The 17,123-nt window shown below is 36.5% G+C and overlaps 2 protein-coding genes across 7 annotated transcripts in view; one reads left to right on the forward strand and one right to left on the reverse strand.

Annotated features, from left to right (window-relative positions):
- TSHR (thyroid stimulating hormone receptor) overlaps positions 1 to 17,123 on the reverse strand; it is a 158,123-nt gene that overhangs the window by 71,672 nt on the left and 69,328 nt on the right. For 3 of the 5 annotated variants that reach the window (XM_044391340.3, XM_044391341.3, XM_026519400.4), the window contains exons 3-4: positions 7,062 to 7,133; positions 1,719 to 1,793 (exon numbers count right to left, since the gene is read on the reverse strand). In XM_044391340.3, the coding sequence (XP_044247275.1) occupies positions 1,719 to 1,793; positions 7,062 to 7,133 (147 nt within the window). The remainder of the gene's footprint in view (positions 1 to 1,718; positions 1,794 to 7,061; positions 7,134 to 17,123) is intronic. The other 2 variants (XM_057318324.1, XM_057318323.1) reach the window with 1 other exon arrangement.
- CEP128 (centrosomal protein 128) overlaps positions 1 to 17,123 on the forward strand; it is a 500,403-nt gene that overhangs the window by 23,068 nt on the left and 460,212 nt on the right. For both annotated transcript variants that reach the window (XM_057318321.1, XM_057318320.1), the window contains exon 2: positions 10,630 to 10,727. The gene's annotated coding sequence lies outside the window, so the exon portion shown is untranslated. The remainder of the gene's footprint in view (positions 1 to 10,629; positions 10,728 to 17,123) is intronic.

Raw genomic sequence — 17,123 nt, forward strand, 5'->3', positions numbered from 1 at the left:
CTGTAGTTTTTGGTTTGCTAGCCCTATGAGATTGCCTAAACTTGTTCAACCTCAGCCTCTCAGTTGTTGCTTATAATTCACAGAATACCACAAGAGGAAAATAATCTAATGTTGTTTTTGGGATTTGCTTCTCTCCCCTTAAATCCCCTTAAAACCCCTTAAAGATTTTTTTTCCGTCCATCTTTTCTAGTTGCTTTCAGAGTAATGGTTGATCTGATGTAAGCCTGCCTACAATAGCTGGAAGTAACATTCTGAGCCTCAGTGTTCTTGAAAGCAGTATAATATAGTGCATAGGGTAAGAATTTTTGAGTGATACATTTATGGTATAAAAATTCTGCTCTTACTGCCTAGTAACTGTGTGACTAAGGAAAACGTACTTATCCTCTATGAATTTATATTTTTCTTATATAAATAATGGAAAAATAATCTCTGCTTGATAGGGTTGTTTTTTGAGCCTTAAATGAGGGGGTTAAATACAGAAAACAAAATGTTTAGCATAGTGTCTAGAACATAGTATGTATTTCTTTTTAAAGATTTATTTATTTGAGAGAGAGAGAGCCGGGGGAGGGGCAGAGGGAGAGAATCTTTCAAGCAGACTCCCTACTGAGTGCAGACTCTGATGAGGGGCTTGATCTCATGACCCATGAGATCATGACCTGAATCAAACGAAGAGTCGGTTGCTTAACTGACTGAGCCACCCAGGCACCCCTAGAACATAGTATTTATACGTAATAGGTATTTTTGTTTCTTCATGAAAATAGTTAATATTTCATAGCATTTCATAAAATTAAATGGCTCCTTAGAAGAGTATAATGTGATTATGTACAACTTTTAATTGATTGTAATGTATTAGAGAAATAGAATAATTACATATGAAGTGTACTGACTGGTTTTAATGTGCTAGGCATGGGCTTACATGCATTATATCATTCAATATTTATACTAACCATATGAAGGTAAAACTCTTATTTACCCTTATTTTACAAATAAGGAATGTAAGGCTAGGAAAGATTACATGTTTGTGCAAGGTTAGATAGTGAGTGGGCAGAGAAGCCAGGGTTCAAACCTGATTCTAACCAACTCCAAGGCCAGAGTTCCTAACCCCACTCCTGCTCTAATCCCATGAAGCTACATTTCTCTTTCCTAATTGAGAAAAAATGTTAGATTGCAGAATCTTGCACAGACCTGGAATCAAGTCAGTAGTCAGTAAATATTTATTGACTCACTGACATCCACACCAGTGAAATCAGCTGACACAGTAGTAATAGAATGAAATGACAATTTCAGAAGAGAACTCCTAGTTTTGTCTTTACCTTTCTTTTTTTTTTTTTAAGATTTTATTTATTTATTTGATAGAGAGCACAAGCAGGCAGAGAGACAGGCAGAGAGAGAGGGAGAGAGAGAGGGAGAAGCAGGCTCTGCGCTGAGCAGGGAGCCTGACGTGGGGCTCGATACCAGGACCCAGGGATCATGACCTCAGTCTAAGGCAGACTCTTAACTGACTGAGCCACCCAGGTGCCCCTTGTCTTTACCTTTGAACTGTGGAAGTGGAATTTTGGATGGATTAATAAACTGTGAGAACCAGTTTAGAATTTAATCATAAATGGAAGTTTTGACCCATGGTCAAAAACCCAGCTGTTACAACCATCTAGAGCCCCAGAATTACCAATCAAGACTGGCTATGGCGCAGTCTATGCTGCACTTTTCATTGTACTTACATGTGAGTCATTTTACTCAAATTGTAGAAGGAATGTGATTCCAGCCGCTGCAGAGTAGCATCTATTGACAAGTAGCTGAATGTCACAAAAATATAATGCAAAGTAGACAGTTAGTAGGGTTGTAAATGCCATACATACCCCAAACATACTAATCTTGATGAAACTGCTTTGTCAGGGGCTTCCCAGATCAGGCAACATGATTTCTCCCTAATTATGTTAAAATTAGTTATACTTTTTTCAGATCCTGTGATACCTGAAAGCTTCCCAATTCTTTAGGTCCTATTCACCCCTAAGATTTCATTCAACTATACTTCTTCAGAAGCTTTCCCTAAATTTCCTGATTAGGTCAAATTTCCCTTAAGTATATCTCATTGCACCAGGAACTTCTCCTTTCACTAATTATCACAGTGCAACTTTCTGATTGTTTGGATAATATTTGATTTTTATTGTCTGATTAGGCTATGCATTCTGTAAAATAGAAAACTGTGCCTGTTTTGGGTGTCCTTTGAATTTTGAGCGCCTTTCATAATGTGTGGCATTTAGTAGACGCTCAATAAATATATGTGAAGGTAATGAATGAATGAGTGGATGAATTACTCAAAATAGCAGAAAATGAAAGACATTAGAAAAGAACACAAGAATTAAAAAAGAGGCATTTTTAATGGAGTATGTGACAGCATGGGATTAGAAATACAGTTGCAAAGATGCGAAATCTATAATCCTATAGAGGAACACTACATAGGGTGGTGACTCCACATCCACTCAAGACTTCTCTTCTTTATTTTGATGAAGTGGAACATTCAAGATTTGTCTTGAATGTTCGTAAGCAAAAGATAACTCAAATAAAAGTATTAAGGATGAAAAGAGAAATAAGTACAACTTGTCAAGAATATGTAGGAATATTGTTTCAAATAATCTCCACAAATTCTATTCTTGTAATGAGAATGACTAATGCAGCCATCTCTATGATATTTGGGAAAATTAAGAATTAATAGATGGTGTCCACTTGTAGTCACAGCAGAGATTCTTTAACCCTGGCCATACAGTTGAACTACCCAGGAGGCTTTTAAAATTTACATATGTCCAAAACATGATGCAGGATAATTAAGTCAGAGTTTATAAGGGATGACATGCGAATACTTTTATTTTTTAAAAGGCATCCTAGATGATTCTAATGTGCAGGCAGGGTTGAGGGCCACTCATCTATAGTTTGAATTAGTCTGTAAGCAAAATATTTTCATTAACATTATGTTTATGAGAGGAGTTCTATTTCATTTGAGTTTTTGCCATGGTCATTGTGAAAATTCTAATGGTCCTATTCGTTCTGTTTTGATTTATCTATTCTCTAAACAATTAGCCTTTGATTTATCAGGTCTCCCAAACCATTGCCACTTGTGGATAACATTACATAAATTATTTTGATCCAAGTATATCTTTAACGTAGAGGAAACAATGGAACACATTGAAAAGATTAATTTATTGTGTAGGGTTTGCAAAGATTTATAATGGATAAAGCTGAGCCATCTGAAGGACAAGATTAATTTTGAAGGCTGCAAACTTGTTTACCTAACTTTAGGTCCTATCTATTGCTCTAAATTCTCTCCTGAATTTCTTAGTTTAGAAGTGTGAAGCTTTCTCAGTCGGTTACTGGGATGGTCATTCTGCCCATGTCATAATAACTGAAGTTCCAGTTCTCCAACTGAATTATACATCCTTAAAGGGCTCTTATAGCTCAGTTGTGAAGACAACATGTAGGAACCATTTATTCAGTGGGATGAAAGAAGTGATTCCCTGCTTGCTTATCCCATTTTTATTAATAGGAAAAATCAAATACCCCCTCTTCCTCAAATTTCTTCTTAGCCTATAAATCTTATGTAATCAGTACAGTGACATGTCATTTATCATCCAAACTAGGATATTTTTGTGAGTTACACAGGCTGCTTTTAATAATTATACCTGAATAATAGGTGGAAATTTGTCCTGTCCCAGGCAAACCTATCTAGGATCACCCAAATGATTTCTCTCTTCCCCTCTACACATATCATATCTTTAACGATTACTTATGTATCTCTGTGTGCTTTCATTCAACAAATATCTGTTGAATATTTACTCTGTGTCAGTAAATGGGCATTGACAAAACAGATCTGTTCCCTAGCTTCAAGGAAGTCACAGTAGTAGGTGATATAGGTAGGTAAATGGGATTAGCATGTAGAGTGATAAGTGCACTGATATGGATCAGGGAACATTTAACCAGATTGGAGAATCCAGCATAGTCTCCATGGAGAAAGTCTCAACATGGTCTTCAAATCTGCCTGGGTGTCCTGTGTATCTCAACCAACCCTCCCTCTTTAATTGCCCATCACTTTTATTTCAAACCTCAAATTTCCAACTCTTCACCCTCAATATTAGCAGATTACCTTTTAATAATTTGTAGGAAAGACTGAAACCTCGAGATGAGAATTCCTTGAATTCTCCACCAATAAGCCTATTAATATACCTGCACCTGCCTCATCTCTTACTACTTTCTTTCTTGTGACAGTGTAAAAAATGACAATCTTCCTGTAGCAAGTCAATTCCTCTATTTGGATCCCACCCCTTCTTGCTTTCTCAGGCACCTCATACTCTTAAAATTGTTTGTTCTTCACTCTCCTCAGCCTCTCTCTCTCCTGATGCCCTTCCCTGGTCTCAGTTACATCTGCCTGTTTATGACTCTCAAATCTCAAAAAACCCCTACCTGAGTCTTTCCCTGAGCATCCCCCATACCAGGACTTCCAGTCTTCCTTACTCTACTTTGCTTTTTTCTTTTAACCACATCCATTATTCCCTTATAAACCAGTACATATTTATTATGGTTTTGGTTTATTGTCTATTTCCTTCCATTCAAATGTAAACACCACAGGGGCATCAATCTTTGTCTGTTTGTTCCCTGATGTATCTTCATCTCTTAGAATAGTCACTGTCATATAGTAGGGGCTGAATAAATACTTGTCAAATGAATGAATGAAAAATTATGTCTGTGTCCTGATGTCTGCTGGACATAGCTTGCTTGATGCCTCAAAGGCACCTCAAATGCCACATGCCCCAAATTGAACTCCTGACTTGCTCCCTGACCCTCCACAGCAAATCCACAGAACACGTCTCTAGTGCAGTGAATATGCTAATCAACTACACAGATGTCCTAGTCAGACACTCGGATGAAATTCTTCTCCATTTCCCTCCACCTCCAAATCAATCAACTTTCCAGTTTGTTGGGTCTTTCTATTTATTTCTCACATGTGCCCACTTTATTTCCCTTCAACCATCATCACTCAGTTCACCATCTCCTCTTCCCTGGGACACTGGATCAACCTCCTCACTAGCTTCCTGTCTCCAGTCTTACTCCATTTGACTCCCTTTCTATAGCACAAGGGAATGTTTCTAAAGCACCTGATCTGTTATTCCCTGCTTATAACCACTCAGTGACTTGGCCCTTAGGGAAGATTTCAAACTGCTTTATATGGTTCACAAGGCCCTGAACTTGCTCATTCCCTGCTTTCATTTTTCTCTACTGCCCTTCTCCCAGCTTAAGCTCCAGCCTCAACAAATTTATTTTAATTTAACTGATAGCCCAGCTTTCCCCTCTGCTTGGAACTATCTTTCTACCTCCCCCCTCTTCCCACCACCCAGATAATGCATATCACAAGTTAGGTGTCATTTCCTCCAGGAAGCCTTCCTTGACCACACTCTCCATCCACATAATATGCTTCTTGTATGAGTTCTGTAGCACTCTATGACTGACCCCATCATAGCACTATCACTCTCTTAGGAAGGAAAGTGGAAACTCCATGAGTATTGTCAGCTGTTGTATGTGAAGCATCTAGCAAAGTGCCAGACACAAAGTAGGGCTCAATAAATGTTTGTTGAATGAATGAATAAAGTAATGGTCAAGCTACTGGGACGTCCAAGTAGAGACACCAGATAGGCAATTATATAGGAATTGAGGAAAAAAGAAGAGTGAAAGGGGAATTTGAGGTGTTTAGCTTATAGGTCACTAAATGGTCATGCCATTAAAGGGAGAAGGAGAAGGAACAGTTTAGCAGGAAGATGATGGGTTTGTTCTGGATTTGCTGTTTGAAGTGACTCAAGATGATGATACTTGGAACGAAGCTTCTAAAGCAGGCCTGACTTGTAAGAACAAGTCAGGGCTGGAGACACTCATTTAGGAATGAGTTGTGTTACATAATACTGAAGGCAAAGGGATGGGAGTGTTCATTCAAGGAGAGGAGGGTATAAAGGCACTGGGACAAAATAATGAACTGATCTTCAAAGAATTGAATGAAATGAAATAGGAAGCTGGGAAAGGAGACTGAGGAAGAGTAGCTAAGGTAAGATGTTAAAAAGAAGGATGAGAACAATATCCAGGAAATCAAAGGAGACAAGAATTTGAAAAAGGAAGGGCTGGTCAGGAGAATCAAAGACTGCAGAGATGTTTAGCTGGGACGGTTTTCTCAACTGCAGCCCTGCTGATATTTGAGACTAGAAAATCCTTTGTTGTGGAAGGATATTCTGTGCCCTGCAGGGTATTTAGCACATCCTTCACCTCTACCCACAGAGGCCAGTAGCCCCCTCCTCTCCTAACAACTAAAAATGTCAAATACCCCTGAAATGACACAATAGATAAAAATGATCATGAAATGAATGAATTTAGCCCAAGTCACACAGGTTGCTCCTGGGTGTATTGTCATTTGGTGTGCCTGAATTATCTTCATTGCTTGTCAGAATCCATTAATCAAAGAAAGGCCCTCATTCATTTCATACACAGTTATACTCTTAACTCATTATGGAAGTCCTTTTTATCCTTGCTCTTGAGTGTATAACAATTCAGTTTTCTAAGATTTAGAATTATTATTATTATTTTTTTTAAGTGAGGGAAGTCTGAAATCATTATGTACATTTCTGACAAAATGTAAAACATTTGTCCTAGTGGTAAAAAGTGAATCAAGAATTGGTAACTAGGCAAGATGGACTGGAGATAGATATATAAATCTATTTATGGGAGACATCCCTGGCTAAGGTTTTTGCCACATCCCAACATACGTTAAAATAATGGAGAATTACTAAGTTCTCAAGACCAAATGAATTTAAATTTGCAGTAGGTTTAGGAAATCATTTAGAAATTTGGGATTAGAGAGGTCACAAAATCAAATAAACATCTCATACATAAAACTTTTCATATACATTGGAGATGTAGATATTGACTAATACAAGTACAATAGATATCAATTATTTGTTTTGATAGAACACATTTAGAAAATAACATGGCACAGTTGCAAACTTTTATTTATATTAAGAAAAATGACTTACATCCTGGAAATATTGGGCAGATTTGAAAACGCACGACTGGGAATGGTTTTCAGATGAGTCTCTGTAAACTTCCTATGAAAATAAGTTACACAATTAGAGATTTAATCATTGGACTTTTATAATAAGTCACCTTAATTATGAACAATACATTATTAGAAGCAGGCCGATCCTTATGATATATATTTCATCATACATAATCAACAAAATTAATACTTAAGGAAAAACAAACATACAGTTTTCCCCCAACAAAACAAGAATTGAGAGTGGGACTCAAATGCAGAAAATAAAACTTCAAACGTCATCTTTGAATTTGCAGTAAACTCGTATGCTTTGTTTGACATCAGATTCAAATTATTAACTGGAGGGCAATGTAACATATTCATAAGTTTATTAGGACTGCTGAGTTCATATTATGCGCATGTCAATGGAAATGTCTTGGAATGTCATTGGAATATACATGAAGAACATATTAAGAGCATTAAATGCATGTGATATATCTTAGAGATTAAAAATAGTGGTATGGTTACAGTCTTTTTGCCCAACCAAAGGTCTCCTCAATCATTACCTTGATCTTATCCACTTGCTACAGTTTGGAAATAACTGACTAACAAGGAGCTAATTCTCTTGTGACATCTTTATTGCATATGCAACTTAAAGGTTGTGGCTTTTCTTCCAGTTTGCTTTTTCGGATACTTTTCAGAAGGCCGAGATTATTTTCCTTATAGGTAATAAGACATCTTCATGCATTTCAGGATGTCTGTCCACCGAGGTGTTCCTTTTTTTTTTTTTTTTAAGATTTTATTTATTTATTTGTCAAAGAGAGAAGGAGAGTACAAGCAGGGGGAGCGGCAGGCAGAGGGAGAAGCTGGCTCCCTGCTGAGCAAGGAGCCTGATGCGGGACTCAACCCCAGGACCCTGGGATCATGACCTGAGCCAAAGGCAGACGCTTAACCAACTGAGCCACCCAGGCATCCCAAGGTGTTTCATTTTTTACTTCCTTTTGTTAATATTGTAACGCTTGATAGAATACTATAGGAAAGAAGGTGTCCTAACTCATTTTGCAAAAAGACAATGCCTCACCACACTTACCATCTTCTCCATGGGTCTGTTTTTGCCATATAGATATGGGTAATCACATATCATCCATTTACTACGTTATTTAAAGGTATTAGACTAAAATTGTGTGCTTCCCTTCTAGGCTGCAGGGTTTTTTCCCTCAACAATCTATTTCCTTGATCTCTGAATTCTTTGAACTACTAATTTTTGCAGTCATTGAAACACACTTGGAACTTTTGGTTTCTGGTTCTGGAAGCCTGGAAGTCACTTCTCCCTCTTAACAATAAGTGAAGAACTGAACAGACTAAACAGACTGAAAACTCAACAACTCTTCTAGGAGAAGGAAAGAGACAGGGCAAACTGCTGTTCCCAAGACAGCCAGGCAAATGAAGAGTCCCAGATTCCCAGAACAGAGACTGATATATGGAAACCACAGGGAGAACCAGTGTCAGGGTAGGAAACCTATACTGGGATTGATGAATTGCCGGAGGCACAGTGCTGATAAATTTCCAGGGGGACCCAGTCACAGGGGGACCTCCACAATTTTGTGAGATTTACCTCCAGGAGCTCAAACAAGTTCTAAGCATTAGGAAAAAAATATCTTCTTGCTTTTCTGGCAAAGGGAGGGGAAAAGGAACCATTTGGAAATATACCAGAGCACACAGTTCTTACCCAGGCCTGCCCTCTGGGGACACTATTAACCAGCGCTTAACTGACCTGGGGAAGGGAAAATACCCAACTCCAGGTCACTCTAGCAGTCCTGTGCTACTTAAGAGGAGAGGAAAAAAAAAAAAACCAACTGAGAAACACTGGTAAAGTTCAGAGTCTGGAGGCACAGGCTCACTAAAAGACTGAGACCTAATCACAAGATTAGAGAACACTTCCCCTCACCCAACACCTCACCATCACATTACTAATGGCCTTATATTTATGGCAGTTCCTTTTACCTAGTACATCATGTCTGTCTATCAAGAAATATATCGGCAATTTGCCTAATCAATGCATCAGCAGGACCAAATTAGTTTGTAAAAGGATCTATTAACTTGGGGGGGGGTGATGTGAATGACGAAAGGGTAAATTGTTAGCTCTTGGTGTTTCAGCATGAAGCCCATTGTTGCCTTTATATGATTTCAAAAATTTAAGTCCCATAAATTACCCAGCCTTCCTCATAGGTCTCCCACTTACATTCCCTTAATTGGATTGATTAAAAGGTATTGGTCCAGATCCAAGATTCTGAAGTTAAAAAAAAATGAGAACAAGTCATTTGATTAAAATCTCCCAGGAAAATGGGGCCATGCCAAAGGAAAACAAAGGATAGGATGCACACCTGTTGCGTATCATCCAAGGAGATTGAGTTTCTCAAGCTCAAAGATAGTCTATGTTATACAGCATGTCCTAAGGCATGGATCTGAGGGCATACTTATAAGACAGCACATACTGCTTGTAGGTAATGTGGACCTAATTTGTAACTTTCATTGGCTAAAACCGGAGGGGTTTATTCCGTGTTCAAAAGAAAATGACATATTTAATTGAGAAGAAAATTAGAGTAAGTTTACAATGGTATCTAAGAAGTCTGACTTGGAACAGAAATCCATCTAAATGTAATTTAATAGACTTCCAGTAAAAAATTCAAGATTCAGATTAATCAGAAGGGGGAATGAAGCATGAGAGACTATGGACTCTGAGAAACAAACTGAGGGCTTCAGAGGGGAGGGGGGTGGGGGAATGGGATAGGCTGGTGATGGGTAGTAAGGAGGGCACGTATTGCATGGTGCACTGGGTGTTATACGCAGCTAATGAATCATCGAACTTTACATCAAAAATCAGGGATGTACTGTATGGTGACTAACATAATAAAAAAATATTATTATAATAAAAAAAGATTCAAGATTCAAATAACATTTATAACCTTTCCCAATATATGAATTTCTGAAATATGTAATTCATGTTTCTTGAATTTTCTCTTTCACACACATAAACACATACACGCTTTAAGTTTGAACAAAGATCTTTCCCTACTACTGATTAAGTTACAGTTAATGTAGTTCAGGGCAAGTATCCCAAAACATGGTAACTTAGCATATTGAACATTTTAAGCTGGAGGAATTTGAGAAACAGCAGGTGTAGGAAGGACTCTGATTCCTCTTCTTCTCTAAAGCATGTCATGACCCTCTTTTGACAGGTGCCCTGCCTATAGCCTTATCTCTGAAAACACCAAAGGAACCTGAACGAACAAACCTTGCTAAGCTTCCTTCAGTTCATTACCCTTAGTTCATACCCTTTGGTTCTATCATATTTTTCCATGACTTTCCATTCTTCATCAAACTAGTATAAAAATGCTCAGGTTTAATCACCTCTTTGGGTCTTCATTTTTTATGAAGGCTTCTGTGACACATAAAAAAATTAAATAAATTTTTATGTTTTTCTCTTGTTAATCTGTCTTTTGTTACAAAGCCCCAGCTGAGGAACTAGAAGGGTAGAAGTAAAAACATACTATTTTCCTCCCCTACAGTTTCTGGTGATGGGGACTGGATAGTAAAAGGCGGATACTCCACTCACCTTGGAGACTGCAGCTGAAGTCTGGGACAACTGACAGAAAGCCAGTAGAAGGTAAGAATTCTTAACATGTCAGTTTCCTAGATCTCTGTCTTAGTGCTTAGTTGAGAGAGGAACGTAAACATTTCTCCTTGCCCTTTCCTTTCCAAATTCAGGTTAGCAGGGAAAAATATTCATAAGAATTAGTTCTTTGGATTATGACCCTTGTGAGTTTAGCTTTGAGTGCCCATTGTTTATTGATCCTTTCCCTCCAGGGACAGCTCTTGCTTTCCTGTTTGTTTGGGTTTTTCATTTTGTTTTGTTTTGTGTCCTGAGAGCCTTGCTTGCTTTTTACCTGCCAGGATATGCAGGTCATTGGTTACCTTTTAAGAAAGCTGCCTAGGAAAGAAAGATTCTGTGTTTTATCAAAATAATTTCCTGTGCTTCATGTTGTCTTTATAAGGTCTTTTGATTATGTAAGAAAATTTAATCTTCTTAATATTAAAAGAGTGGAGGGTTTTGTTCACATCTATGTAACCATCTGTATTTGTCTTTAAAATGCCTTATTGTCATTTTGGCTAAATAGATGGCCAAGATCTTATTTAATTAAGTGTTCAAATCTTTTGACATTTTTGATAAATTTCCCAAAATCAGATTCTAAATAAAGTCTTTTCTGACTTTGAACTAACTTTGAGCTTTTCGAGGATCCCTGCAAAGCAGACTTAAAAAGAAACTATATAACCAATCACCTTTTCTTGTTGCACTTGTATAAATAGTTAGGCCAAGTTTAATAAGACTAGATTTATTTTTGCAAATAAAAATAGTCTTGGATTATCTTTGGTAGAAATGACTGTAGAGAAAAATGTTGTTTCAGTGAAAAAGTGTTACCCGCCGTTGTGAATGTTCATTACCTCTGAGCTATTTTCATCTCCTCGTAAATCGGATTCTGCCATTTTTGCATTTTGTCACTTGTTAATGTATCCAGTGTTTCTCTCCCCTTCCTGACTTGGCATCACCAGAAACAAAAACTACCTATTTCCCAAAGTCCTATTAGCTGAAGCTGGATGATGATAAAAACTTTTAGGGAATCACCATAACAGATCATGTATGGGCACTCTTTGTACCTATGGCTATGTAGGTCACTCAAAAATTTCACCAGAATGTCCAATGCTATCACCAGAGACACTCAAACTACAAACCAAAAGTTTTATCAATAGTTACTGCCTGTCCTTACTACCCTACCTAAAGATGCTTTCAGCCTGACATCTAGAAATCTTGACTGACTGCCCTCTGGATTCAAAAACTGAATTTATAATTTGTTGGGACCATTAACTTTTGTTTTACTTTTATTTCCATAGAAATGTCGCTCATTAAGATTATTGATACCATTAACCTAACTTAGGTGGGTACCCTTACTCCCACCCATAACACCACCTTCCGAAATGAAACAACTCTTTAGGACTGACCTATTCCTAGGAGTGAGAGACTGGCTCACTGGGATATGGAATGATCTACCAACTAAGTTTCTGGACTGTCAGACTTCTTGGGGAAAATTTCAGATGAGAGAATTATGAGGTTCAGAACCTGCTACCCCAAAATATGACCCGTGGGCATATTGAATATTTTAAGCTGGAGGGATTTGAGAAACAGCAGGTTCAGGAAGAACTATCTGACCCCACTTCCCCACTGATGCAGGTCATAAGACTCTCATATGAGAGGTGCCCTCCCTGTACCCAGAGGAAACGAGTAACCTTATTTCTGAAGACAGAAGGATGCCAAAGGGTTGAATCTGAACAAATAGGCCTTGCTAAGTTTCCCCAAGTTTACTATCTTTAGCTCATACCCCTTTGCCCTATGACATTTTACCACCACTTTCCATTCTTTATTGAACCTAGCATACAAATGCACGGGGTTAGTCATTTCTTCAAGTCTGCATTTTTTCATAAAGGCTCCCATGTCATGTAAAACTTACATTAAAGAAGTTTGTATGCTTTCTCTTGTTAATCTCTCTTCGGTTATTGAGCTGTAGCTGAGAAGCTAGAAGAGTAGGAAAAGATGTTTTTTCATCCTCTACAAAGCACAACATGTTTTACAAGACAGAAATGTTTGAAATGCTAACATTTTACTCATTCTTTTCAGCCAGATTTCTCACCAAAGAAAGCCCGCCAATACAAATAGACCAAGAAGGATAATGGGTCTCAGAACCACTGTCTTACTAATGATACACTATGAACAATCAATCCTAAACAAAAGTGAATGGGGAAATGCCAGCCATCCCAGCCTAAGATGAAAATGAATTATCAATTATTGGATGAACTTAGTTAATATCATGATGATTATAATGTAGCCTGAGATAGAAGACTGATTTCAATAATGTTAAATGAATGAATTATCAGAATAGCAACTGATCATTTAAATTGCCAAATTCAGTTGTACATTTTACCTGGATATATTCATAGTAATGTATACATTATCTGGAAAGATAAACCCATTAGTGAGTTAAAAAATATAAATTGGTGTAAATTATCTTAGTTGCAACTCTAAAATTCACTACATATTAGCTTAAGCTTTCCTTCACTTTCTTCCCTAACTTTTAAAATGATTAACATTATGAAAGCATGTAGGAAGAGTTTTCTTCCAAAGTACGTACTTCTCTCCAAATAAAAAGCAAAAATAATTGGCTGTGAATGTGGCATCTAGCTAATTAAATAATAAGGATAGCATGTTTATTTACAGAGCCTCTGATCCATTTTCCCCAATAGTTTCACTATAAGCTGAGGGTCGTGGAGAATATATCCTTGTAACATGTGGATGCCTTGTTGATCCGTAGCTGACCCCAGATGCATGAGCCTTAAAACTTAAGGAGGTTTCATTGTTGTTTTGTTAGACAGTAATTTTGTAGCTAGAGCTAACTGGTAAGTGGTTATTATCAACCTGTTTCTCTGTCCCTTCCCATAGGAGCAAGCAGCTGGATGTTCTTTCCATTGTCCGCATTTTCAAAAGCAAAACATTTATTCAAAGAATCTTGTAACATTGTGATTGCTGCTTTAAGAGCAGATGGAAGAGAAAGAAAAGCAAATGATTGTGATTATTTGGCTAGAATATGTTTACTTTCAGAATACATTTTGAGTATTTGTGGAAAAGGAAGAATACATATCTAAGTATATATTCTGTTGACAAAAACATCAGAAAAGCTTCAAGGTGTTACACTATTGTCCAAAGAATTAGCATCAAAATAGTGTTTATGTCATATGAAAATATACTAGGGACTGAAGAGACTGTTTTTTATTTGCTTTTGATGTTCAAAATGAGAAGGCAGTGATTATGCTCTCTAATATATAATGAAAAAAGTCAGAAAATGTGCCTCATACAAATAGTACCAGTATTTACTATTGATGATGAAGGCATCACATACAACTCACTGGGGAAAAGAGTTTATAGTTTTATATCCTAAATATGTACATGTAGTAGTTAAACAAGTTGGCTTTAGCATATGAAAAGAAAAAATAATAACTATTTATAATAATAAATGTATTTTACAATGAGTTTAAGAAAGAATCAATATTTAAGCTGACAATGCAATTTAATGTATTTTTCTTTGACTTATTTAACCAAGAATGATCAATGTGGGTATGACTTAGAATCAAGTATTTCCTTTGGGCCTTGCCAAATGTCTGCATTTAGAAGATATAATGCAGAACTAGAAATGCATGTGAAGTGCCACTGATTGACTTGAAGATGTGCAAAATGGGATCCAATTTTAAGGACTGTCTTTTTTTTCTTGCAGTAGCAACGGGGGAGGGAAACCTGGTTAATGCTAGCAAAGAGAACAGACAGTTCTCTATGTTCCAACAAGAACAATTTCTGCTATTACATTTTTCACATGATTATAGGCTCATTTCACTGAAACTTTAGCAACATGTAAATCTAATCAACATTCCAACATTTTGTTTTGTACAAGTTCTCTGTAATCATAAATACATAGTTTGTATGTATGTGTGCACATGTGGGTGTGAGTTTTAGTTGCTCAGTGCTGCATGTTTCCTACTACAGCCCCTATTTATTAAAGAATGTAAAGTATGAACGGATGAGCATGACCGAATTTTACTGGGCTGAGAAACATGGTTGATCTTTTTTGCCATGGCTAAGCTTGTGTGGGCCGGAAACACCAACTTCCCATTTGTGTTTCACATTTTTGGTCTGTTGGAAATCAGGCTAAGAATATTTTGTGATTCTGCATCAAGCTTGTTTGTTTAATATCCTCATTTGCATTTCAAAGTCCTCTTTTTGTATTAAATACCTGTGTCAATCAATCAACCAATATTTCACTGAGTTGTGTCAAGTATGTAGCACTGAACTAGTTAACATGACCATAGAAAGTACGGGTAATAGAAAAAGAAATTGGTGCAAATAATCCAGATACTTAAATAGTGTGAAACTATGGATTATAGAATGGACAACATTAATATGACATTTATCATATGACTACTGTTTTTACTTTGTTGAAAAGATTCTCATTGGTGAATTTGTTTTACTATTGTGCATTTTTTTATATGTTGTGGTGAGTTATGAGGAATGTAGCAAGCACAGGAATTAAAGTCAGGGATGTAGATCCGTAAGGATCATGCAGTCAAACATTTGGGACTCTTTATGTAATATATAGACTATATTTTTAAATATGAAACATTTCAATCTGTGCTATGTATATTTCTTGTTTCCGTAGTAGAATGGCATTTTAGTCAGTGTCCCTGATGAATTATTTACAAATAATACAAAAATACCAGGTGATGCCTACAATCCGAGGTATGATATTGCAACACACCACCAGATTCCAAAGGCAGCTGTGAATCATCATTTTGGGACAGTTAATTTCCATTTGGGCTTTAACTTTTGTGATTTTAGACTTAGAAACTCAAGCAATGGCTTGATAGGTTTGGCTGTATGGAAATTATCCAGCTTAGGCCATCTAGGATAGAGTTTCTATATATGACACTTGGTTTAGTTCACCAGATTTAAGTAAATATATCATATATATCACATATATATATATCATATATATAAAATAAAATTTGGTTTTATTTCATTATTTGGGATACTTTTTGTATTAAAACTTTTTTATACAAATTTAAAGTACAATTTACATGCAGAAAGATACACACATCTTTAAATGTATACTTATATACTTAGTGTGTATAAGTATATATGTACACATATATCCTCCAGACCAGGACTTGGATCAAAATATGGACTGTGCTCATACCATGTACCTTTTCTGACCAAAACGCTATGAAACTAGAAGTCAAACACAAGAAAAAATCTGGAAAGAACATAAATACGTAGAGGTTAAACAACATGCTACTAAACGAGGAATGGGTCAACCAAGAAATCAAAGAAGAAATTTAAAACTACATGGAAACAAATGAAAATGAAAATACAATGGTCCAAAACCTTTGGGATGTAGCAAAAGCAGTTCTAAGAGGGAAGCTTATAGCAATACCAGCCTACCTCAAGAAGCAAGGAAAATCTCAAATAAACAACCTAATCTTACCACCTAAAGAAGCTAGGGAAAAACAATAATGAAGTCTAAAGCCAGCAGAAGGAAGGAAATAATACAGATTAGAGCAGAAATAAATGATATAGAAACTAAAAAAAACAATAGAACAGATCAATGAAATCAGGAGCTGGTTCTTGAAAAAATTAATAAAATTGATAAACCTCTAGCCAGATTTACCAAAAAGAAAAGAGAAAGGACTCAAATAAATAAAATCACAAATGAGAGAGGAGAAGTAGCAACTAATACCACAAAAATAAAAACAGTTATAAGAGAATATTATGAAAAACTATATGCCAAAAAATTGGACAATCTAGAAGAAATGGATAAGTTCCTAGAAACATATAAACCACCAAAACTGAAAAGGAAGAAATCGAAAACTTGAACAGACAGATAAGCAGCAAAGAAATTGAATCAGTAATCAAAACACTCCCAACAAACAAAAATCCAGGACCAGATGTCTTCACAGGGGAATTCTACCAAACATTTAAAGAGAGTTAATGCCTATTCTTCTCAAACTATTCCCAAAAATAGAAAAGGAAGGAAAACTTCCAAATTCATTCTATGACGCCAGCATTATCCTGATACAAAACCAGATAGCCACCACTAAAAAAGAGAATTACAGGCCAATATCTCTGATGAACATAGATACAAAAATTCTCAATAAAATGTTAGCAAACCAAATCCAACAACACATTAAAAAATCATTGACCATGATCAAGTGGGATTTATTCCTGGATTGCAAGGGCGGTTCAATTTTGCAAATGAATCAACATTATACATGACATTAATAAAAGAAAGGATAAGAGCCATACGATCATTTCAATAGATGTAGAAAAAGCATTTGACAAAGTACAACATCCATTCATGATAAAAACCCTCAACAAAGTAGGTTTAGAGGGAACATACCTCAACATAAT

This window comes from Ursus arctos, unplaced genomic scaffold (assembly GCF_023065955.2).
Source record: "Ursus arctos isolate Adak ecotype North America unplaced genomic scaffold, UrsArc2.0 scaffold_25, whole genome shotgun sequence".
Lineage (NCBI taxonomy): Eukaryota > Metazoa > Chordata > Mammalia > Carnivora > Ursidae > Ursus > Ursus arctos.